At 58.9% G+C, this 22542-nt stretch overlaps 2 protein-coding genes across 3 annotated transcripts in view; one reads left to right on the forward strand and one right to left on the reverse strand.

Moving 5' to 3' along the window:
* The window catches only part of GABRD (gamma-aminobutyric acid type A receptor subunit delta), a 378620-nt gene that overhangs the window by 299105 nt on the left and 56973 nt on the right, over window positions 1-22542 (forward strand). The window lies entirely within an intron of this gene.
* Window positions 1-22542, reverse strand: part of CFAP74 (cilia and flagella associated protein 74) — a 77527-nt gene that overhangs the window by 27304 nt on the left and 27681 nt on the right. For both annotated transcript variants that reach the window (XM_050785733.1, XM_050785724.1), the window contains exons 7-18: window positions 21680-21853; window positions 20612-20722; window positions 19604-19706; window positions 18482-18639; window positions 16847-17048; window positions 14702-14857; window positions 13244-13417; window positions 11628-11746; window positions 7504-7570; window positions 6656-6745; window positions 4057-4221; window positions 3137-3296 (exon numbers count right to left, since the gene is read on the reverse strand). In XM_050785733.1, the coding sequence (XP_050641690.1) occupies window positions 3137-3296; window positions 4057-4221; window positions 6656-6745; window positions 7504-7570; window positions 11628-11746; window positions 13244-13417; window positions 14702-14857; window positions 16847-17048; window positions 18482-18639; window positions 19604-19706; window positions 20612-20722; window positions 21680-21853 (1679 nt within the window). The remainder of the gene's footprint in view (window positions 1-3136; window positions 3297-4056; window positions 4222-6655; window positions 6746-7503; window positions 7571-11627; window positions 11747-13243; window positions 13418-14701; window positions 14858-16846; window positions 17049-18481; window positions 18640-19603; window positions 19707-20611; window positions 20723-21679; window positions 21854-22542) is intronic.

Raw genomic sequence — 22542 nt, forward strand, 5'->3', positions numbered from 1 at the left:
AAAACTGTATAACATATTGATGAAAGAAAGAAAAAGAAAGAAAAGGAAGAGAGAGAGAGAGAGAGAGAGAGAGAGAGAGAAGAAAAAAAGAAAAGAAAAGAAAAGAAAGACCTAGTTAAATGGGGAGATAATGGTTATGAATTAAAAGACTCTTTTTTTTTTTTTTTTTTTTTTTTTTTTGACAGGGTCTCTCTGTTGCCCAGGCTGCAGTGCAGTAGTGCAATCACAGCTCACTGCAGCCTCGACCTCCTGGGCTCAAGCCATCTTCCTGCCTTAGTCCCCCAAGTAGCTGGGACTACAGAGGCACATCACCACACCTGGCTAATTAAAAAAAAATTTATTAGAGATGGGGTCTCACTATGTTTCCCAGGCTGGTCTCAAACTCCTGAGCTCAAGTGATCCTCCTGCCTTGGCCTCCCGAAGTGCTGGGATTACAGGTGTGAACTGCCGCGCCCAGCCTCAATACTGTTAAGATGTCAATTCTCCCCAAATTGATCTATAGATTCAATGCTATGCCAATTAGATTCATGCTATACTTTTTGGTAGAAATAAAAAAGCCGATTCTACAATTTATGTGGAAATGTAAAGGACCTAAACTATCCTGAGGCCCTAACGCAAATATTGTGAAGAAAATAACGAAGTTGGGTGACTTACACCACCTGGCTTCAAGGCTTTGTCTGAGTCCATGATAACCAAGACAATGGCTCTGGCATAAGAACAATTAAATGGATCAATTAATCAGAAAAAAGAGGGAAGAACTATATAAGCTCATGCTTGTATGGTCAATTGACTTTCTTTTTTTTTTTTTTTTTTGAGACAGCGTTTCACTCTCATGGACGAGGCTGGAGTGCAATGGCGCAATCTCGGCTCACTGCAACCTCCGCCTCCCAGGTTCAAGCAATTCTCTTGCCTCAGCCACTCAAGTAGCTGGGATTACAGGCGCCCGCCACCACGCCTGGCTAATTTTTTGTATTTTTAGTAGATGTTGGCCAGGCTGGTCTCAAACTCTTGACCTCAAGTGATCTGCCTGCCTCGGCCTCCCAAAGTACTGGGATTACAGGTGTGAGCCACTGTGCCTGGCTAGTCAATTGATTTTTGGCACGGACAATGAATGGATCGAATGGATAGCAGAGTCCACTTGTGCCGTGGAATACACGAACACACGCCGGGGAAATGAACCTCAGCCCCGACGTCCACCACAAGCAGGAGTGAATTTGAGGTGGATCGTACACCTCAACACAAAAACGATGTCCTATGTCTTTATGACCCTGGAGGAGAAAAAATCGCCTAAAAAGCATAAAAAACAAATTCCAATAGAAACGATTGGTAAATATGCAATGACTGGACTGAAGAACTTTGATTTGAGAAAAGACATCATAAAGGGAGAGGAAGGCCCAGCCACAGACTCGAGGCAGCACCTGCAACATTCCTCAGGGACGAGGGCTGGAATCCGGGTGCATGAAGAGCTCCTATGAATGAATGAGAAGAAGACAAACAACCCCACAGAAGAACGAGGGAAAGCCTTAAACAGAGATGCCACACCAAAGAAAATACAACTTGTAAATGGGCCCATGGAAAGACACGTAATCTCATTGGTGATCTGCGAAATCACAAAGCAACATCTCAATGGCAGACTGGTGCAGACCCTCCAGACAGGCAGCCCCGGGCTGTCTGACCTCGCCCTCCTGAGGACGTGACACAAGGCCCTCAAGTCCAGTGTGGCCCTGTAGGGCCCTCTGTGACCAGGCAGAGCTGGGCTTCCGGGCTGTCCAGTAGGGCAGCTGCTGCCCACAGGTCACTGTGGAGCATGTGAAATGTGGCCCTTGTGGAGGAGGACCTGAATTTTCACTATTATTTAATTTGGATCAATTTAAGTTTAAACAGCCAGATATGGCAGTGACAGCCACACTGAACAGCACAGTCTTGTACACTGTTGGTGGGAGTGTAAACTTACACGACCACTTTGAAAAAGAACTCGGTGGGCTGGGTGAGGTGACTCATGCCTGTAATCCAGCACTTTGGGAGGCTGAAGTGGGCAGATAGCATGAGTTCAGGAGTTCAAGATCAGCGTGGGAAACATGGTGAAACCCTGTCTCTACAAAAAATACAAAAACTAGCCAGGTGTGGTGGTGTGTGCCTGTACTCCCAGCTACTCAGGAGCTGAGGCAGGAGGACTGCTTGAGCCCAGGAAGTCGAGGCTGCGGTGAGCTGTGACTGCACCACTGCACTCCAGCCTGGGCGACAGAGTGAGACCCTGTCTCCATAGAAAAAGAACTCACTTTGATATTAGCTGATGCCAGTGAGACTGGCTATGCCCTGTGATGCCGGCACGAACCCCAGCCCCGTGCCCTGTGGGAACTCACACACAGGCCTGAGGGGAAGTGCAGAGTGGCCGCGTTTGCAACAGTGTGTACCACAAACGCTCCCAAGCGTGCGCTGGCAGGACGACGGATCTAGAACCCGAGGCTCTCTCAGGAAAGGAAACGCCACGCAGTGGTGAGGACAGGAAGTGCGGCTCACACCGCAAGTGCGGCTCACACCGGCTGTGGAGAACTGGCCCAGCTCCACCCTGCGCTGCAGGGCACGTGGAACTCGCACCACGCGAAGACAGACAGGAGGAGCCCAGAGGCTTGTGGATCTCGATGTGTATGTGGGAAAACGATCACGAGAAGCAAGGAGGAGACGCAAGTGATTCCCGACGGCGGCGGGGTGGAGGGCCGGAGGCGTGGGGAGGGTAGGACCCGCCTGTTTTCTCGGCGCCTCTTCCCACTGGTGCAAATCTAACAACAGCCACAGCTGTGGAGCTAGACAGAAGCCCCCGCAGCCCGGCCGCTCCAGGGGGCACCGCAGAGCCTCTTCCGCACCCCGTGTGGCCCGTGCTGGGCCTGCTGGGCCGATGCTGGAGGGGCCTGCAAGTCTTCTGTTAGTGTCAACGTGAGCACACCCTTCAGCGCACTCCAAAAACAACACTCAGTGGCACATACGAGTATTTTCTTGCTTAACTGTCACTGAACATCGAAGGCCTGGGGAAATTCTCTCCTTTCCAATCCTCCCCTGGGCCCCTCAGCCCCCTGGAATGCTGCCCTGGGGCCCTCGCTGCCCGCCCACCCTGCCTTGGCCTGGCAACCCGGCTCACCTGTGGGCTGCTCCTCCTCCTGCTCCTTGTCCAGCTTCTCCAGCTCCTTCCGGCTCTGCATGTCCGCCTGGGAGGACTCTGTGCCCTCTAGCTGCTGCTCAGATATGCTGGTGGCAGCTTTGTCATACAAGCTTTTATCTTCGTAGGTCAGGATGCTGCTCTGGAGAGGAGAATCAACGTCCTGGCTTGGGAGGTTTCCCACCTCCTTCCCCCAGTCAGCTGCCCAGACTCCCACGAGGACAGGCCGTGTCAGGGGCTGGGCCCTGGCTCCAGCGTGGCCCCTCAGCTGCCTCCTCGGCTGCCTGCTCTCGTCTCACCCGTCCTGGTTGTGGGATCACAGCAGCAGCTCACCCAGAGGCTCAGGGTCACCCCTCAGCCTCCCTCGCTCTAGCCGGGTGGGCATGGCTGTGCTGCCCCAGCCTGGGAGTGTGAGCTGCATCTTCCTCTTGGTCCGATCCTCCTTCCTCCTCGGCTGGCTAGAGGCTGAGCCTACTCTCCACCTGAGCCCTGAGACACCCATACCCGGGACAGGACAAGACGCGCTCACACTTGGAACGGGTGCAGCTGCAGCCATGGAATGCGACTGTCCAGCCTTCCCACCCCCACGCCTGGGGCTTCAGAGACGTGTCGGGGGAGGCTGGGTCTCCTGGGGCGCTCAGGCCTGGAGCTGCTGGCCAGCGCCCCTGCTGCTATGTGCCTGAGAAAGGGAGTGTCCTGCTGCCGCTGCCCCTGAGGCCAGGTGACCAGGTGTCCTGTGGAAGCTGGTCTCTTCTGCTTAGGCTGATTTGAGGAGGCCCCCACACTGCCCTCCTCCCAGGCCCACTGTTGACATCCTCATATTGTCACCCCTGTTCACCCACATGGGACTGGATTTGGGGAGCAGGGCCCCACAGTCCCCCATGGCTGAACGGCACACTCACTAATTTCAGGATGGACTGGGAGTCGTCCGTCTCGCAGGGCTCTGAAGCTGGCAGGAACTTGAAACTCGTGCCCAAGCCCCCAGTGTTGGTCAGTGTGATGGTCCGAGACGCGGTCTCTCCCACCACGTAGCTGCCGAAGTCAATGAGCTCCTTGTCGAGGGACAGCTGCCAGAGGACACAGAGTGAACCCAGGGCCACCGTGCCAGGCCCACAGGGTGCCCAGCGCGAGGGCTGCACGTGGCTCCAGGCAGGGCTGCCGTGGGCATTTGTGCGCGTTGTGCACCGCACAAGCAGGTACACAATTCAACCCGGAAGTCAGGCGTGTATTGCTCATGACAAGGTGCGGCAGGCGAGTCTGGTTTTAGGAACATCAAGGCAGGAACCCCCTTGCCAAGGAGTAACAAGGGTTCGGTGAGAGGACGCAGGGCCTAGACAAGGAGCCGGACATGGGACTCTGGTGAGAGGATGCAGGGCCTAGACAAGGAGCCGGACATGGGACTCTGGAGTTCCTGAGTGTGGATGGCGTCATTCCTGGGCGCGGTCAGCCGGACTCTGGATGCAGGGACCCAGGGAGTGTCCTTCCAGAATGGGAGCACGCCCTCCGTGGCGGTGCCTCACCATGCCCGTCGTGGGCCACAGGCCACAGAAGCTCTGGCGCTGGCTAAGGATGCAGGCCTGGGCCACACCTCGGCTCTGCCCAGGGGCCCCTCCTCGGGAGGCTTTTCTGGGCTCTGAGTTTGGAGGCCCAGGGGCCCCCCACTCTGTGCTCCTGCTCCAGGGGCAGGACCAGGGGCCGCCGACGCAAATGGACGTGGTTCACAGAGGGCGGCCGGGGTCCAGCCAGGGGAGGCCGCCTCCTTCCCCCTGCGCCGCCTGGGCCCTGCTCTCCCCTCGTTCAGACAGGGCTTTACTGTTTTTACAGTCCCCAGCCTGGATGCTCCCCTGGGAGAAGCCCCTGCTCAGGGGAGCCGAGGGCCTCGGTGCTCCTGTCACAGAGGAGCACTTGACACTGTAGAGACCAAACGCGGGAGAGGCCGGGGCAGCTCTGGCCAGGACACCCAGGGCCACGCTGGGCACGTGCTCCGTGACGCTGATCTGGAGTGGAGCCGGCCAGCACCAGACTCCTGCCGCGCTCCCAGGCTGAGCAGGAGAGAGCCGGAGCCCGGCCGTCGCTGGGGCGGGGACTTCCTGCTGCCCCAGCCCTGGTGCTCCATGTCCTGGGCCTGAGTCTTGGTTCACCAAGAACCCGCACAGCGGAGTTGCCACCTGGACCGCGACTGCTCTGAGGAGAAGGCGGCAGCCACAGGGCAAGGGGCTGCTCGGGCGCCCTAGGACGGTGGCGGTTCCTGCATGAACCCCAGCGGGGCCACGGCTGCCAAGGCCACGGCAAGGCCACTTGAGTGCCGAGAGGAAGGGAGACTAAAGTGACTGGAACACACTAAATATGCAAACGTTGGCGAATCTACGAAGAAACTGAGAGGAAAAAACTTCTCTCTCCACCACCATCAGTGACTCTGATTGCAGCAGCCCCTCCCCACGGCGACACGCGGCGAAGGTGGAAGCACACGACAGAGAAAGTTACACGGTGCTCATCAAAGGTGGCTGGGGGCAGCGTGGCCTGGACCACGGGCGACCATGAGGGCGTCTGCTGATCTTGCTGGGGGTGGGGGGACACAGCGCGGCCTCTGCCCTTCACCTGCCCCAGCTTGTTCCTCCTCTAATGCAGGGATGGGCCTCTCCCTGTCCCGCCGACGCAGGCCTGGGCTGTGGGACTTGCCTTGGCCCGTGAATTCTTAGGAGATATGATGTCCCCACCGTCCTCTGGGAGATGCTCGTGCTGCCGTAGCTGCCACGCTGGAGTCCAGCCGGGACAGGGCCGGCCGCAGGGGGCCTCACACTCGCAGCTGAGCCAGGAGCCGCTTGCTGTGTGGCAGGTGCAGTGCGAGCTGATTACTCGGCAGCCGTGGGCGAGGGGGGGTGAACAATGGTGTGTGGGTTTCTGGTTTATTGGAGATGCATGCTGAAGTTTCTGAGGGTGGAGCGTTGACATTTTACCAATGTACTTTGAAATGGATCAGCAACAGATACAGCAGTTGCTGGACCAAGCAAAGGTGTCCAAGGCCGACAATGTGGGGTCTGGGACGATGCGGGGTCCAGGATGATGCGGGGTCTGGGTTGTAGGCACCTGGAGCCTCGTTCTGCTGTTCTGTTTTCCACTATGCTTGAAATTTTTCTTAATTAAAAAGAATCAAGGGTGACCCCCCTCCAAGAGCTGTAGGAAGGACTGGAGCCTTCTCAGATGGATGTTAAGGTTTCCTCTGAGGCACGGGCCCTGCAGTCTGGGATCCACACGGAGCAGGGTTTGTCTCATTTTTCCAGTGCTGGTCCGAGTGCCCCACGTTCGAGACCCCCACCCAAGCAAGGTCCGGCTCAGGCCCACCTAAGCTGCTGTTGGAAGAAGGGGCTCGGCCCCTGGTGGAGATTGGAGCCTCCCCCTGGTCCCCGCCCTACCTGCACCCCCTCCCAGGAGATGCCGTCCCACTGGAGTTCCCAGCCAGGATGCCCCGAGAAATGCTGGCTCGGACACCTTTGAACTCACCGAACATTTCTTTGTTGAACATTTCAATGGAACTGAAAACTCGCCCGTCTGAGCCAAAAATGAGATATTTCCTTCTAGATCTTTGTTTATCTAAGAAATAAAATGACCCCAACCACCATAAACTTCTGTAACTTTTGTGTGTTTTCTTTCTTTTTTTGGACAGGGTCTGGCTCTGCTGGCCAGGCTGGGGTGCAGTGACACCTTCTCGGTTCACTGCAACCCCCCTCCACCCACCCGCACCTGGGGTCCAAGCGATCCTCCCACCTCAGCCTCTCGACTAGCTGGGATTACAGACATGCGCCACCACACCTGGCTAACTGTATTTTTTGTAGAGACGGGGTCTCGCCATGTTGCCCAGGCTGGTCTTGAGCTTCTGGGCTCAAGCGACCCTCCCACCTCAGCCCCCCGAAGCGCTGGGATTACAGGCATCAGCCACCACTCCCGGCCCTTCTGTAACTTAAGCCCGTTACACGTGCTGTGGCTGCCTGGGCCGGGGCCACCTGCCACCCGCCCAGCTCGGGTGACCCCAGGGGAAGGAGTCCGCAGAGGGTATTTCAGGAGGGCCGCACACTGGCAGGGCTTCCTAGAACATCCCAGCCCTCCCGACTTAGACCCGAGAGTGCATGCCCTCGGCCACTAATGCAGAGGAGCTGCGCTGCGGTTCTGCCCGACATTTCAGGAATACGTCGAGTGTATTTTTGGGACTAAAACAGCAAAACGGGCCTGCGTGATCCTCACTGAGAGGCCAAGTGCATCCTTCCTCCATCACGGTCTGCACCACCATGCCCGATCACGGGCTCCACCCACTGCCACCTCTCCTTTGAGAGAGAACGACCCCTTTGACTCACCATGGGCTTGAAGGTGACAAGCACTTCGCAGGACATCCCGGCGGACAGGGGGCCCGGGGGGTCAAAGCTGCAGGACATGACCCATAGCACACGGGGGTTAGAGCTGCAGAGGGTGAACGCTCGCCTCGCCACCCGGAGCGCAGTCAGGCTGGGTCTCCCGGCCTCCTCCCCGCCCTGGCCCTGCACCTCGACCTCCTCCCCGCCCCGGCCCTGCACCTCTGCCACCTTCACTCGGGGGAGGGCTGGGTCTGCTGTGTTCCCTGCTGACCCTGGTACCTGGCAGGCAGGGGACGCTCCAGTATGTGCGAATATTTGTGGAGTGAGGGAGTTAATCAATGAAGGCGTGAGGCAAGTCCCCAGGCCAACTGCCAGGAAGTGGGACCCCGCGGCTCGGTGAGGGCCACAGTTCCCCTGGGCACAGGTGCCAGGCCTGGGACCAGGGTTCCAGGGCTTTGATACCAATATGGGGCCAGGGGCCTGTGGGCAGGAGCCAGGAAGAGAGCTGGAACTGGGAGCCCTGAGACAGCCGGGACCCTCGACTCTCTCAGCCTCTTTCAGGGAAAGAACCAGAAAAACAGCCCCCACTGCACAGGCCCTTTGAGGGAGCTGGTCTGTCTTGGCCCAGATCAGGGTGAGGGAGCATCTCCCCAAGGAATTCCTGACGCCAGGCTGATTTCACAAGGTTGGATTTTACCTAATGTGCTTGGTTTGGAAATGCGCAAGCTACAGTTTTAGTGTAAAAGTGTGTCCCTGGCTGGCAACGTTCCTGCGGCACCAGGAGAAGCAAAACCCGAAGCTCCTCCGATTGGAAGGGAAACGCTTCGGTGCCAACAGCACAGAGCCCGGGACGGAGCCGCCGGGGAGAGCAGCGGATCCGAGGGTGGATGTGCGCGCCTCACACACACCAGCACAGCAGAGTGCGGGGCCGAGCTCCAGACGCTTCAGACGACACGAGTGTGGAGTGGAGAAGTTAGAGGACGTGTGGATAAAACGGTTAGAGACAGAAATAGAGAATTCCAGACGTGAGAAAAGAACAAGACACTGTCAAGAAATGCAGACTCATCCAAAACAGAGCTTGGCATTTTTAGAAATGAGAGACAGGGCAGCTGAGTAAGAAGCTCACTAAGCAATCTCAACCGTTGATTAGCAGCACTAAGGGGACAAGGGGTGAACCGAGCGGCACCTAGAGCACCACCCAATGTGAAAAAGAGACAAGAAATTTCCCACCCGATGGGGAGGTTTCAAAAGGAGAAGCAGGAGGGCAGAGCCAGAGAATGAATAGGGGAGGGGCAATGCCGCAGGGGCTGGGGCTGAGAAGTTCCCAAAATTGTTCATAGATCTGAATCTTCAGATTCAAGAGTACAATGAGGTCTAAGAAAAATCAGCCCACACCGACGCACAGCGGAGCTGCAGGACGTTAAGGATGAGAGAATCTCGGAGCAAGCAGGAGGAAAGCCAGGCATCCTCCAAAAACCCAGCACCTGGACCGAGGCCACCTCTCACTCCAGCAACAAGAGACAGAGGGCAGGAGACTGGTGGCCTCAGCCTGTCCATAAGAAGTTCTCATCCCAGCACGGGGAGGAGTGCCTCGGTGGCTGAGAGCACAGCGACCACCTAAACCCACCTCTGCACGCGGCCCCCAGAAGCCACATGGATCAATAAGAGAAACAGGTGGGCCGCAGAAATCCCAGGCCTTCAGCGTGACTAGAGGACACAGAACCCCCAGACTTAAAAGTAACCGTAAGGTGAAAAGCAAACACCGACCCCCAGCATGCACTCTCCACGCCCGCCCTCACAGAGCGCTACACGGATCTGAAAAACTGCAGGGAAGCGAGGAAGGAGGTGGGAACAAAGATGCTAAGGCTGACCTAAAATCAGCTCTCCAAAGAGAACGTCACAGCCTCCACGGGAAGACACCAAGTCCTAGCGAGCCAGTGCTGATGTCAGGGAGGGGCCATCAGAGCCCACGCACCCCTCGCCCGCCCCTGGGGCAGCCTCAGGAAGACGCCTGGTGGGAGAAGAGGAGGCCCCTCTGCAACCTGGGCAGCAAGGGGGGAATTAGGATCCTGCCCTTGCTGACCCTCATTTGAGAAGCTGCACTTCACAATGCTCCCAGGAGTGGAAACTCCTGAACTGGGAATCTGAAAGCCATCCTGGACCTACAAACCTGTCCACAAAGAGAAAACTGGCAGGAAACAGGAAGTAGAAGAGAAAGAACTTTCTTAAAAATAAAGTCAGTTAGGCCGGGTGCTGTGGCTCACGCCTGGAATCCCAGCACTTTGGGAGGCTGAGGCAGATGGATCACCTGAGGTCAGGCGTTCATGACCAGCCTGGCCAACACGGTGAAACCCCGTCTCTACTAAAAACACAAAAAATTAGCCAGGCGTGGTGGTGGGCACCTGTTATCCGAGCTACTCGGGAGGCTGAGGCAGGAGAATCGCTTGAACCCGGGAGGCGGAGGTTGCAGCGAGCCAAGATCGCACCACTGCACTCCAGCCTGGGCAACAAGAGTAAAACTCCATCTCAAAAAAAAAAAAAAAAAGTAAGTTGTTAAGGAGCAGAAGAAAAGAGAAACATTGCAGAAAACACAGAAAAGGCCGTCGGAGGGAAAAATGAAGAAAAATAAAATAGAAAAGAAAGCAGGCCCCACAGGTGCACACCTGTAATCCCAGCACTTGGGGAGGCCGAGGCAGGTGGACCACTTGAGTGCAGGAGTTTGAGACCAGCCTGGGAAACATGGTGAAACCCTGTCTCTACAAAAAATAGAAAAATTAGCCAGGCATAGTGGCACACAACTGTGGTCCCAGTTACTCAGGGGGCTGATGGACATGGGAGGATTGCTGGAGCCCGGGAAATTGAGGCTGCAGTGAACTGAGATCGTGCCACTGCACTCCAGTCTGGTTGACAGAGCAAGACCCTGTCAAAAACAAAACAAACAAACAAACAAAACCAGAAAAGAAAAAAAAAAAAGGAAAGAAAGAAAAGGAAAGCAGAAAGCATTAAAGGCAACCAGAAGGAAAACAGTAGACAGGAAGGACCAGCAAGGAAGATCCAACACACACCTACGTGAGGTCTGCAAGAAAGCAAATGGAAACATTGTTAGAGTGAAAGCACAACCATAGTTCAAGGAAGCAGTGCTGAAATGAAGACAGCTTTCACCTTGACACTGAAAACACTGGCTGTCAGGGAAAACTTATCAGAATGGTCAACATCAAAATGTAACAATACAAAAGGAAACTTTGGCCGAGCGTGGTGGCTCATGCCTGTAATCCCAGTACTTTGGGAGGCTGAGGCAGATGGATTGCCTGAGGTCAGGAGTTCGAGACCAGCCTCGGCAACATGGTAAAACCCCGTCCCTACTAAAAATATAAAAATTAGTTGGGCGTAGTGGCAGGTGCCTGTAATCCCAGCTACTGGGGACGCTGAGGCAGGAGAATCTCTTGAATCCAGGAGGTAGAGGTTGCAGTGAGCCGAGACCACGCCATTGCACTCCAGCCTGGGCGATAGAACAAGACTCCATCTCGAAAAAAAAAAAAAAAAAAGGCAACAAAACAAAACAAAGAAAAACAAAAGGAAACTTGGGCAGCCAGGCAAAAGCTCCAGCCATTCGTGAAGGGAAATGGGCTTGGTCTCAGATGACTTTGACACAAGAAGACAGAGGAGCCCCCTCTACAAAATCTTTGTGAAAATCGGAACTGAGGGCTTATGCCCAGACAGAGCCTGTTCCAGCCGTTCTGAACACGAAGGGAGCTATGGCCGGGCGCGGTGGCTCAAGCCTGTAATCCCAGCACTTTGGGAGGCCGAGACGGGCGGATCACGAGGTCAGGAGTTCGAGACCATCCTGGCTAACACGGTGAAACCCCGTTCTACTAAAAAATACAAAAAACTAGCCGGGCGAGGTGGCGGGCGCCTGTAGTCCCGGCTACTCGGGAGGCTGAGGCAGGAGAATGGCGTAAAAACCCGGGAGGCAGAGCTTGCAGTGAGCTGAGATCCAGCCACTGCACTCCAGCCTGGGTGACACAGCGAGACTCCGTCTCAAAAAAAAAAAAAAAAAAAAAGAAGGGAGCTATGAACCTCCTGCTGTCCCTGCATCGCGTCCCTCCCCACCTGAGCCGTCCTCTTACTCAACGTGGATGAAGTCCCGGAGGTGCTCCTCCACGCCCACCAGCTTGCAGTAGTTGATCGTGTAGGTGGTGTTTACCAACGTGATCTTTTTCTTGTACACTTTGCCAATATCAAAGTCCTGGGAAAAGTCAAGGCAGTAGCTTCAGAGCGGGTCAGAGGGGGCTGTGCTGTGAGCACCGAGGCAGCTTTGTCTCAGGGTAACCACTGGTGAGCGTTTGCCAACTAGGGAGAGGTTCCCAGGGAACAATGTCCGAGGTTTCTCCCAGAATCGAGAAGGCCCCGGGGGTGCACGAAGGACAGGGTGTGGGGCGGAACCTGTCTCATAAGAGCCTTCGCGACTTGAGGCAGGATGGGACCTTGCTGGGGCTCAGCGGGTGGGAGTGAGAGAGAACGCTCAGACACTGTGGGTTCCAAGGTGGGTCCCTGACTCCATGGATGGACCTGAACTGGGGTAAAATACCGGAGCCCACGGGCCGCTGTGTCTCGCAGAGTTTGGCGGAGGCATCCAGGCACCAACCTCAGCCTCGCATGTTCCCACCTTGTCCCTGTTACATCCCTGTCCTGAGGCTCAGGGGCCCCCTCTGCCCCAAGTGGCACAGGGCTTTTGGGGCCATGGCACTCCCATTGCTCAGGATTTGCCCTTCAGACTGGTGTCCAGCCCTCCATGGAGATGAGGCCCTCTCTCCCTCCACCTCCTTGGAGAGAAGGTCCACACCTGGGCCTGTGTCTCCTGAGGAAGCCCCAGGGTTTTCCAGCGTTAAAAAGCAAAAGGCAGGCCGGGCGCAGTGGCTCATGCCTGTAATCCCAGCACTTTGGGAGGCCGAGGCGGGTGGATCACGAGGTCAGGAGTTCGAGACCAGCCTGGCCAACATGGTGAAACCCCATCTCTACTAAAAATACAAAAATTAGCTGGGCGTGGTGGCAGGCACCTATAATCCCAGCTACTTGGGAGGCTGAGGCAGGAGGATCGCTTGAACCTGGGAGGCGGATGGAGGTTGCAGTGACCCGAGATTGTGCCATTACACTCCAGCCTGGGCAACAGAGTGAGAGTCTATCTCAAAAAAGAAAAAAAAAGCAAAAAGTGCCAGGGATCGGGCTGCAGCGGGGCTCCCCGTGCTGCCGCCTGTCCCCTGCCGTCCCGCGCTGCCGCCTGTCCCCTGCCTGTCCCGCGCTGCCGCCTGTCCCCTGCCGTCCCGCGCTGCTGCCTGTCCCCTGCCGTCCCGCGCTGCTGCCTGTCCCCTGCCGTCCCGCGCTGCCGCCTGTCCCCTGCCTGTCCCCTGCCGTCCCGCGCTGCTGCCTGTCCCCTGCCGTCCCGCGCTGCCGCCTGTCCCCTGCTGTCCCGCGCTGCCTGTCCCCTGCCTGTCCCCCGCCGTCCTGCGCTGCCACCTGTCCCCTGCCTGTCCCCTGCCTGTCCCCTGCCTGTCCCCTGCCTGTCCCCTGCCTGTCCCACGCTGCCGCCTGTCCCCTGCTGTCCCCTGCCTGTCCCGCGCTGCCGCCTGTCCCCTGCCTGTCCCGCGCTGCCGCCTGTCCCCCGCCGTCCCGCGCTGCTGCCTGTCCCCTGCCGTCCCGCGCTGCTGCCTGTCTCCCTGCTCCTCCTGGCCCAGCTCGGGCTCACCTTGAAGTGCAGGAGCTCTGGTTTGCTGTTGAAGGGGCGACCTTGGAACTCACGCCCCAGCACCACCTGCTTGTGGACCACCCTGCTCCGCAGTCTCTCCACCGTTCGCGCCAGGATGTCCTTGTCCATCTTCGTCCCGCCCACGGGCTTTCGGTCCACGTCCTCCTTGGGCACCTGGGGGTCACAGGGACAGAGGCTGGGGCTGTCAGCGGCTCCACCCGGGCGGCGCTGGTGGCAGCTCAGAGGCGAGGGTGGCGGTTAGCGGAGCACGGACAGCCCAGCCCCACCAGCCTCCACCAGCCCCGGGAAGAGCCCCACGGCCCGGGAGTTGCTCTGAGTTGCTCAGAAAAGGCCCCGATGGACCGACTGACTCTCTGCTCCGTTGACAAGGCGGGGAGCCCTCGCTTCCGAAAAAGGGAAACCAGGAAACAAAGAAAAGCAGACGGCTCCGGATTCAGGTGGATTTCTGGGAAAGATGTGGAGGGAACTTTCCAGATTCGCTAAACCAGGACAAGAGGAGGGTTTCGAAAGGTTCTGCAGGAAGCAGTTTCTCGAGCGGGCAGTGTCAGCACACACTGGGCTTCTCAAGATGAAACGCCGCTTCCCTGGCCAACACCAGCAGCCGGGAAGATCAGAACTGAAGAGCCCTGAACTGTCCCTTTGGAAGCTGCGTGGACTCTGCCTGGGTCCTGGCTCTGGGCTGCCCCTGCTGGTGCCGGTGCCCGTGCCCGGCAGCCGGGCAGCCTCCTCCCTGGCTTCCTGGGGGGTGCCACCTGGGACCCTCCTCTTGTCCAGAGGCAGCCTTCTCCCTTGGGGTTCCCCAGTGTGCGGGTGGTGGCTCCGCCTGGCCTGTCTTGTTCACCACCCTGGTCAGCCCGGCATCCTCAGAAACAGCAGAACCAGGTGGCCTTTGCCCTGACAGTAGAGGTGGCGAACGCTTACAGAAACCGGGCGGCGGGCGTTGCCCTCCCACGTGGGACAGGACCACAGCCTGAGCCACGCTGCTGCGGAGACCGTGTCTTGCTGCACCTGCTCTTTCAGAGGCGGAGGAACCCCGGCGCCAGATGGGGCGCGTTTCTTACAAAAGGCCGTCAGTGAAAGTTTGCACGCTTCTTCCAGAAAGACGCTTCTCCACCAGTACGTGGAGTAGCTCAGAGTCATTCCCTCAGCCTTTCAGCCTCGGAGCCCCGCCGTCCCACCCCGTTACACCACGGTGACGGAGCTGTCTGTCGTCGAGCACGTGTGGTGCCCTCCAGGCTCCGCGAAGTGGGAAAGGCATGAGTGTGGAGAGGGAGGCGGGGGGCGTCGACGAGCAGGAGGGGGTGACAGGAGATGGCGGGCACAGCCAGGAGAAGCCTCAGAGCAGCCGGTGTGGGCGGGGCAGGTGTGGGAGGTGGGGAGCCGGCGACAGAGGGCCGGGATCCATCTGCAGGCGTCTAAAGGAGCAGGAGCTGGTACCTGGTATGGCTTGTAGTCTTCGTTCCAAAGCCCAGAGATCTCGGGCTCAGCTAACGTCTCCTCCTCTGAGCTGGCCCCGGCGTCCCCCTGGATGAGCTCACTGGAGATGACGTCCACCAACCGAGAGGGCCCGGGGCCTGCAGCAGCCTCGTAGTCCTGCAGTCGGGGAGAGGAACGTCATGAAGACACATTCATGACAGAGAACAGGGGAGAGAAACTCGGCCCAGCTCCCGCTGGTACGGCCCACTGCCTGCCCCTGTTCTTCTGCCTCATGTACTCTGCATGGAGATAGCGGTGCACACGGTTTTGTAACTTTTTCTACTTGAAATATAAGTATTTTAATACATTATTAAATATTTTTCTACAATGCTCGGAAGAGTCTGCAAAAAACGTCCTTTGATAGGAAAATGTTCTAATTCACGGACTGGAATCCCTGGCGCTGGTCCTCAGGCACTCATCTGTTCTCATTTTTTTTTTTTTGTTTTTTTGAGACGGAGTCTCGCTGTGTCTCCCAGGCTAGAGTGCAGTGGCGTGATCTCGGCTCACTGCAAGCTCCGCCTCCCGGGTTCACGCCATTCTCCTGCCTCAGCCTCCCGAGTAGCTGGGACTACAGGCGCCCACAACCGCGCCCGGCTAATTTTTTGTATTTTTAGTAGAGACGGGGTTTCACCATGGTCTCGATCTCCTGACCTTGTGATCCGCCCGCCTCGGCCTCCCAAAGTGCTGGGATTACAGGCGTGAGCCACCGCGCCCGGCCACATTTTTTTTTTTTTTTTTGAGATGTAGTCTTGCACTGTCACCTGGGCTGGAGTGCAGTGGCGTGATCTCAGTTCACTGCAACTTCCATCTCCCGGGTTCACATGATTCTCCCGCCTCAGCCTCCCAAGTAGCTGGGATTGCAGGCGCCCGCCACCATACCTGGCTAATTTTTTGTATTTTTAGTAGAGACAGGGTTTCACTATGTTGGCCAGGCTGGTCTCGAACTCTTGATCTCATGATCCACTCACCCTAGCCTCCCAAAGTGCTGGGATTACAGGTGTGAGCCACCGCACCTGGCCCGGTTCTCCTTTCTGGGGATATAAGCCATGCCCGGGAAAAGCCCCAGGCTGACCCCGGGGGGATGGCTGTGGTGGTTTCCTCAGAATGAGTCTGGGGACTGGGCCTTGCCCATCTGCTCTGGCGCTGTCCCAGGCCTGCCGGAGAAGGGAGCACTCAGCCGGGTGGACAGGGTTCCTCTTCCTGGGGACCGTCTTTTTTTTTGGTTTTGTTTTTTTTTTTTTTTTTGAGACGGAGTCTCGCTCTCTCCCCCTGGCTGGAGTGCAGTGGCACGATCTCGGCTCACTGCAAGCTCCGCCTCCCGGGTTCCTGCCATTCTCCTGCCTTAGCCTCCCAAGTAGCTGGGACTACAGGCACCCGCCACCGCGCCCGGCTAATTTTTTGTATTTTTAGTGGAGGCAGGGTTTCACCGTGGTCTTGATCTCCTGACCTTGTGATCCGCCCACCTCGGCCTCCCAAAGTGCTGGGATTACAGGCGTGAGCCACTGCGCCCAGCCCCCTGGGGACCATCTTATGGAGCGACAGACAGGAAGTCTGGACGGGGCAGCGCACTGCTGTCTGCTGTGACCCGCACAGTGATACAGGTGGTGCCACAGAAAATCACGGGAGCAGCTCACGGTGGGGGGCTGGGGGCAGGGGAGGCTTCTCTGGAGCAAGGAGGGCAGCAGGGCGCTCCCGGCAGAGGCATCGGCAGGTGCCAAGGCCCCGGCGTGAGACGGGCAGTGACGGGTGGATGGGGCAGAGGCTTGGCCCGAGCACTGGGAGCTGGGGAGCAGGAAAGGACCTTCTCTGGTGAGAAGCTCTACAGGGCCAGGCAAGGTGGTCCCAGCCTGGTGGGCAGCAACACTGCTGGGGGTGAAGCCAGGAGGACACAGGACCCTTGCTGGGGATGCTGCGGCCATGGGCCTCTCTCATGTGGTGGGTCTGTGGTGGGTCTTGTCCCTTTGCCCCTGAGCTGAGTGGCGGCCACTCAGCGGGCTCAGCAACCCCCTGCAGGTGGCCGTGGTGCTGAGGTCCTCAGAGGATGTCTCACCACACCTGAGCCCTGAGGCCCCACCTGCCCTCCACAGGTGTGTGGCGTTTGCTCACCAGTGTGTACGTGTTGGCTGGGGCTGTGGTCTTCTCCTCGCAATAGTCGGAGATGTAGTTCCAGGTCTTGTCCCTCAGGGTCGGCCGGTGAGTGGCCTTGGTCGGGGGACGCTGTTTCTTTCTTTTTTCCTCCTCAGCCTCCTCTTTTAGAATCCGACTGACGATCTCCTGCTTTCTGAGCTTCTGCTCCTCCTCAAAGGCCCTGCGTGGAGTCGCTTCTCAGAAAAGTGTGAGAGGTCCCCTGCCTCCACCTTGCCCCAGGTGGGACGGCGCCCGGCAGCCCCTCCCTAGCGCCATCCTAGAGGCTCCATCCTGCCCAGCAGGGCTCTTGGGGTGGGAACTTCCTGGTCCTGGGGCTAAACACAAGCTCCAGTGGGGAGCAGATGGGCAGAGGCCAAGCTGGAGATTCTAGGCTTAAACCCCAGCCCTGCCCAGCCCTGCCCAGCCCATCCCTGCCAAGCCCAGTCCTGCCCAGTCCTGCCCAGCCCTGCCCAGCCCAGCCCTGTCCAGCCCAGCCCTGCCCAGCCCAGCCTAGCCCTGCCCAGCCCTGCCCAGCCCAGCCCAGCCTTGCCAAGCCCTGCTCTGCCCAGCACTGCCCAGCCCTGCCCTGCCCAGCCCTGCCTTGCAGAGCCCTGCCCTGCCCAGCTCAGCCCAGCCCTGCCCGGCCCAGCCCTGCCCAGCCCAGCCCGGCCCACCCTAGCCCATCCCTGCCAAGCTTAGCCCTGCCCTGCCCAGCCCAGCCCATCCCTTCCAAGCCCAGTCCTGTCTAGCCCTGCCAATCCCAGCCCTGCAAGCCCAGCCCTGCCTAGCCCTGCCCAGCCTGGCCTGCCCACTTAGCAACCCAGTCCCCCAGCAGCCTTGGCCGCCCCGAGGCTTCTTCCCAGCCCTTGTTTCTAGGCTGGCGTGGGGCTGCCACTGAGGGTAGCCCCAGGGCTGAAGATGTTCATCCACTCACTGCAGCTGCACCTCCCCGGTGCCTCCTACATGCCAGGCCTGCGCCAGGCTAAGGGATGTGTAGGCGTCGCTGCCAGGACCCCCCCACAAGGTGGGCAGGCTGATGGGTGGTGGAGAACTCTGATCGTGACTCGGGGGTGGGGAGGACGCACTCAGGGCTCTGTGGCACCCAGAGGAGGATGCCTTGCCCAGCGAGAGGGCCAGGAGCCCCCACCCAGGCACATCCTCAGCAGTGACTGGCCAGGGCCGTGGACGGGGGGACTGGGATGGGGAGAAAGGGCCAGGCTCCCGGGATGAGGCAGCTTCGGGCAAAACCCAGGACAGGCTCCCTGGAGACTTCCGGGTGGGCCAGGAAAGAGCCCGCCAGTCCCTCCTCCTGAGAAGTCAGAACAGGAGCCAGAGGCTCTCGAGAGGGGCCGGGGTTTCAGGGTCTCAGAGGGGAGAAGGGGCCGAGGGTTGGGCATGGACTGGAGTAGGGGCAGGGCTGGGCAGGCTGAGTCAGGCCCAGGCAGGGCAAGGGTGGTGGCCTGGAGCCCCTGTTCCTGTGCCCCACAGCCGCCTGAGTGGGGGCCCTGGGAGAGAGAGCAGCTTTGCTTAATGTAAAGCCGAGCCCCCTTGGCTCTCCCTGCACCCACTGACTGGGCAGGTGCCTCCCAGTGGCACCTCTGCCACCACCCTCACCTCTTCTGGGCCTCCAGCTCCTGGCGCCGGCGCTGGTGGACAAGGTGCCTGAACGCATCCCCGCCCTGGGCCAGAATCGCCTTCTTCTCAGCCTGGACCCTCTGCTCCGCCAGCTCTGCCTTGGCATGGTCCCATGCTTGGAACTTCCGCAGTGTGTCCTTGGAAATAGAGAGCACTGAGGTGACAATGTCAGCACATGCGGGAACACACACATGCTCACACCTGCACACATGCACACATGCGCACACACCTATGCTCATACATGCAAACCTGCACACACGTGCTCACACCTGCACACATGCACACATGCGCACACACCTATGCTCATACATGCAAACCTGCACACACATGCTCACACCTGCACACATGCACACATGCGCACACACCTATGCTCATACATGCAAACCTGCACACACGTGCTCACACAGGCACACTTGGACGCATGTGCACACATGCTCACACACGCACACACACGGTCACACATGCACACACACACGGTCACACATGCACACATGTGCACCACATACGCTCATACATGCAAACCTACACACACATGTGCACACATGCTCACACATGCACACCTAGACACGTGCACACACACATGCAAACCTGCACACACACATGCTCACACACTGGGCCTTAAACCAACATTGACGTCTGCAGACCCCGCGGGAGACAGCTGGCAAATTGTCCGCACAACCCAAGCGTGGGGCTGGGGCTGTCCCTGCACGTCACCTGCCCGCCTCTGCCCCTCACCTCTGAGCCTTTGCAGATTCTGTTCCCACCCTTCCCACCATTTTCTCAGCCTGAAACCCCAGCCTTGGGCCCAGGGCATGGCCTCGAGGCGCCCGGGCCCGCCATGTGTCTCCTCCAACAAGACCAGGCCCCATGGGAGCAGGGCTGGGCTGCCTGCTCCTGCCTGACTCCAGTGCCTGGCCCTGACCCACATAGAACCCGTGGGCAAATCTGTGGCACAGGCTTGGGAAGCCTCCAGGGGCCACCAAGTGTGTGGGTCAACCCTGGACACCCGAGGACACAGGTCTGGCACCCAAGGAGCAGGGGCCCAGGGACGGACCCTGGCAAGGGCTGAGGGAGAGGCCGGGGGGGGCTGCGGGGGCTTACCCGGTTCGCGGAGATGCTGCCCTTCAGTGCCACCACCGCGTCCATGCGTCGCCTCATGTGCTCCTGGCACTTCATCTCCTCCTTCTTCTCTTGCTCTCGGATTCTGAGGAAGGACATTTAAACATTTTTGAGGCTCTGTCATCCAGGCTGGCGAGCAGTGGTGCAATCACAGCTCCCAGGCCCAAGTGATCCTCCTGCCTCAGCCTCAGCCTCCCAAAGCGCTGGAATCACAGGTGTGCGCCACCACAAACGGCCACACTTTTAACCGAGGAAGTGACACAGCGATGCCGTGTGGGGTGTAATTAAAGGAACCTCGGTGCTGTCATTTCCACCAGGAACATGATTAACGGGGACAACACAAGAGGTGGGATGGGCAAAAGGTGCTGGCGTAGAAGCCAAGCCACGAGGACACGGCAGGAACATGCCCCGGAGGGCCAGGCCATGAGAACACGGCAGGAACACGCCCCGGAGGGCCAGGCCACGAGAACACGGCAGGAACACGCCCCGGAGGGCCAGGCCACGAGAACACATCAGGAACGTGCCCAGCGCGTCTCACGGGCCTCTTCTGAAAAGAAACAGCACCTCACACTAAAAATACATGTTTATTGGTTTTTGATGGTAAGGTGGTGATTCAATAATAAAACCAGGAGGCTGGGTGCGGTGGCTCACGCCTGTAATCCCAGCACTTTGGGAGGCTGAGGCGGGTAGATCACCTGAGGTCAGGAGTTCGAGACCAGCCTGGTCAACATGGTAAAACCCTGTCTCTACTAAAAATACAAAAATTAGCTGGGTGTGGTGGCGGGCGCCTGTAGTCCCAGCTACTCAGGAGGCTGAGGCAGGAGAATCACTTGAACCTGGGAGGCAGAGCAGTGAGCCAAGATCATGTCACTGCACTCCAGCAAGCTTCCATCTTAAGTAAATAAATAATAAAATCAGGGAATGTCAAGACAAAAGCAAGTGACGTGTATTCTTGGGTTTCTCCCTAAGGACATCGAAGGGAGGCCCTACCTTCCCAGGGAGGCCTTCAGGAACCGCACAGCGATCTTGTGGTTCTTCCGGGCATCCTCTAGCAGCTTCTGGTGCCTGAGCCCGAGCTCCTTCTGGGTGTGCAGGGACTTCCTGTGGGGACGCGGGGCCATCAGAGGGCATCACGCATCCCACCTGCCCCCAAGCCCTGCACAGCTGGAGCTCGTGTCCCAGAGACACCATGGGCCCTTTTGCTCAGCTCTGCCCTGCACAGCCTCCCTTGGGGAGGAGCGAGGGTCCCTGGAGAGCTGGTGCCGTGGGCCACACAGATGTCACACTCTCCACGCCACTGCGGCTCCAGTGCCAGGGAACCACCAAAGGCAAGGTTCGATCCCAGCCGGGCAGGGGTCTGGGAAGAGGATGGCGCAGGCACAGCAGTGCTGTGGGGAGGAAGGAGGCAGGGGCTGGGGACCTCGTGTCTGCAGCCAGGGCCTGGATTCCACAGGGGTTTGTGGCCTGGGCAGCTGAAGGGAGGGAACGAGATGGGGGAGGGGATGGAGGCCAGAAGGGGGTCCCGAGGAGAGAGGCTCACGGCAGGTTGGGACAGCTGGCCTGATGGCCTGTGAAGCACTTGGGGACTGGCCTAGGAGGTGGCTGGGCCCTGGCTGAGCAGGAGACTCATGACAGGGGACGTGTGGGGAACGGGCCTGAGCGCTCCATGGCCGTGGGGGGTGGGGGCCGTGGGTGGGGTGCAAAGGAGCAGCCAGGGGCGGGGACGGAGCCCAGAGAATGGCCTGGCTGGGAAGAGGATGGGGCTGCCGGAGGGAAAGGGGAGGGGCAGTCTCGCTGGAGTGCGGCTTTAGTGGCTGGCTTTAGTGGCGGTATCGTGGCTGTGGCATCTCAGGAGGGCTGGGGCTCTGGGCAGGTGCAGGGGGGCGCCTGACACTTGGGAAGGACTCAAAGGTCCAGCAGAGGAGCAAGCTGGGAGGAGGCAGGGAGGGTGGAGGTGGAGCTGGACAGATGCGGAGGGTGAGGAGACCCCTGGGGAGAGGGCGGACGGACTGACAGGAGCTGCTGGGACGGGCACGGGTGGGCCTGGGTGCCGCTTACCGGATTCTCAGCAGCCGGTTCCGCTCCATCTTCCCCAGGGCCTCCTGCTCCCTGCACAGCTGCCGGGCTGCTCGCACCTGGAGCCGCCGCCCCGCAGCCTCTGCCTCCTCACGGTCAGCTGTCCGGAAGGCCTCGAGCCGCCCCTCCTGGATCTCAATGTGCCACATGGCGTTCCTTCAAACAGGAGGCAAAGCAGCTGGAGACGGGCCCCACGGTCATCCTGGGGGGGGGGTTTCCCAGCATCCTGAGGGGGGTTTCCCGGCATCCTGGGGTGGGTTTCCCGACAAATCCTCCAGGCGGACGTCGAACACTCCCTTCTCTAGGGGCCATCTCCGCTCTGAGTTGCCCAGACACTGAGGCCCGCCCTGCCTGCCTCCAACCTCAGGAAAATCACTAGGGGTTCAATCCAACCCAGCTAGAGCCTGGCCTGCACTCCCGTGTGCCACCCGCCGGCCTGAGGCCGTGTCCGTTGGCTGCGGAGGGCCTGGGGCGGGCCCTGCCCAGCCTGAGGGAGGCCTTTGGGAAGGGACAGCCGTGACTGTTTGGCTGGGCTGGAGGATCCCTGGTGTGAACTGACCAGCACCCAAAACCACCCCTTAGTCTTCAAATGTGCCTGGGGCGGGGGCTGTGGAGCAGGTTCGGCCAGCCCTGCTGGGTCCACATGTCCTGGATGACAGGGGACCTGCCTGTCCCCTGGTCTTGGGCGAATTTGTCCTGGACTGTGAGTGATACGGCATCTATGGTGGCCCCAGATGACACGGTGCCCCTTGGTTCTTGGCACAACTCAGGGAAATTTCCGGTGAATCTTCAGTTGGAGGAGTGTGTGTGCCGTGGGGGCTCAGGCCGGGAAAGTTCCTTCTGAG

Source organism: Macaca thibetana, chromosome 1, assembly GCF_024542745.1.
Source record: "Macaca thibetana thibetana isolate TM-01 chromosome 1, ASM2454274v1, whole genome shotgun sequence".
Taxonomy (NCBI): Eukaryota; Metazoa; Chordata; class Mammalia; order Primates; family Cercopithecidae; genus Macaca; species Macaca thibetana.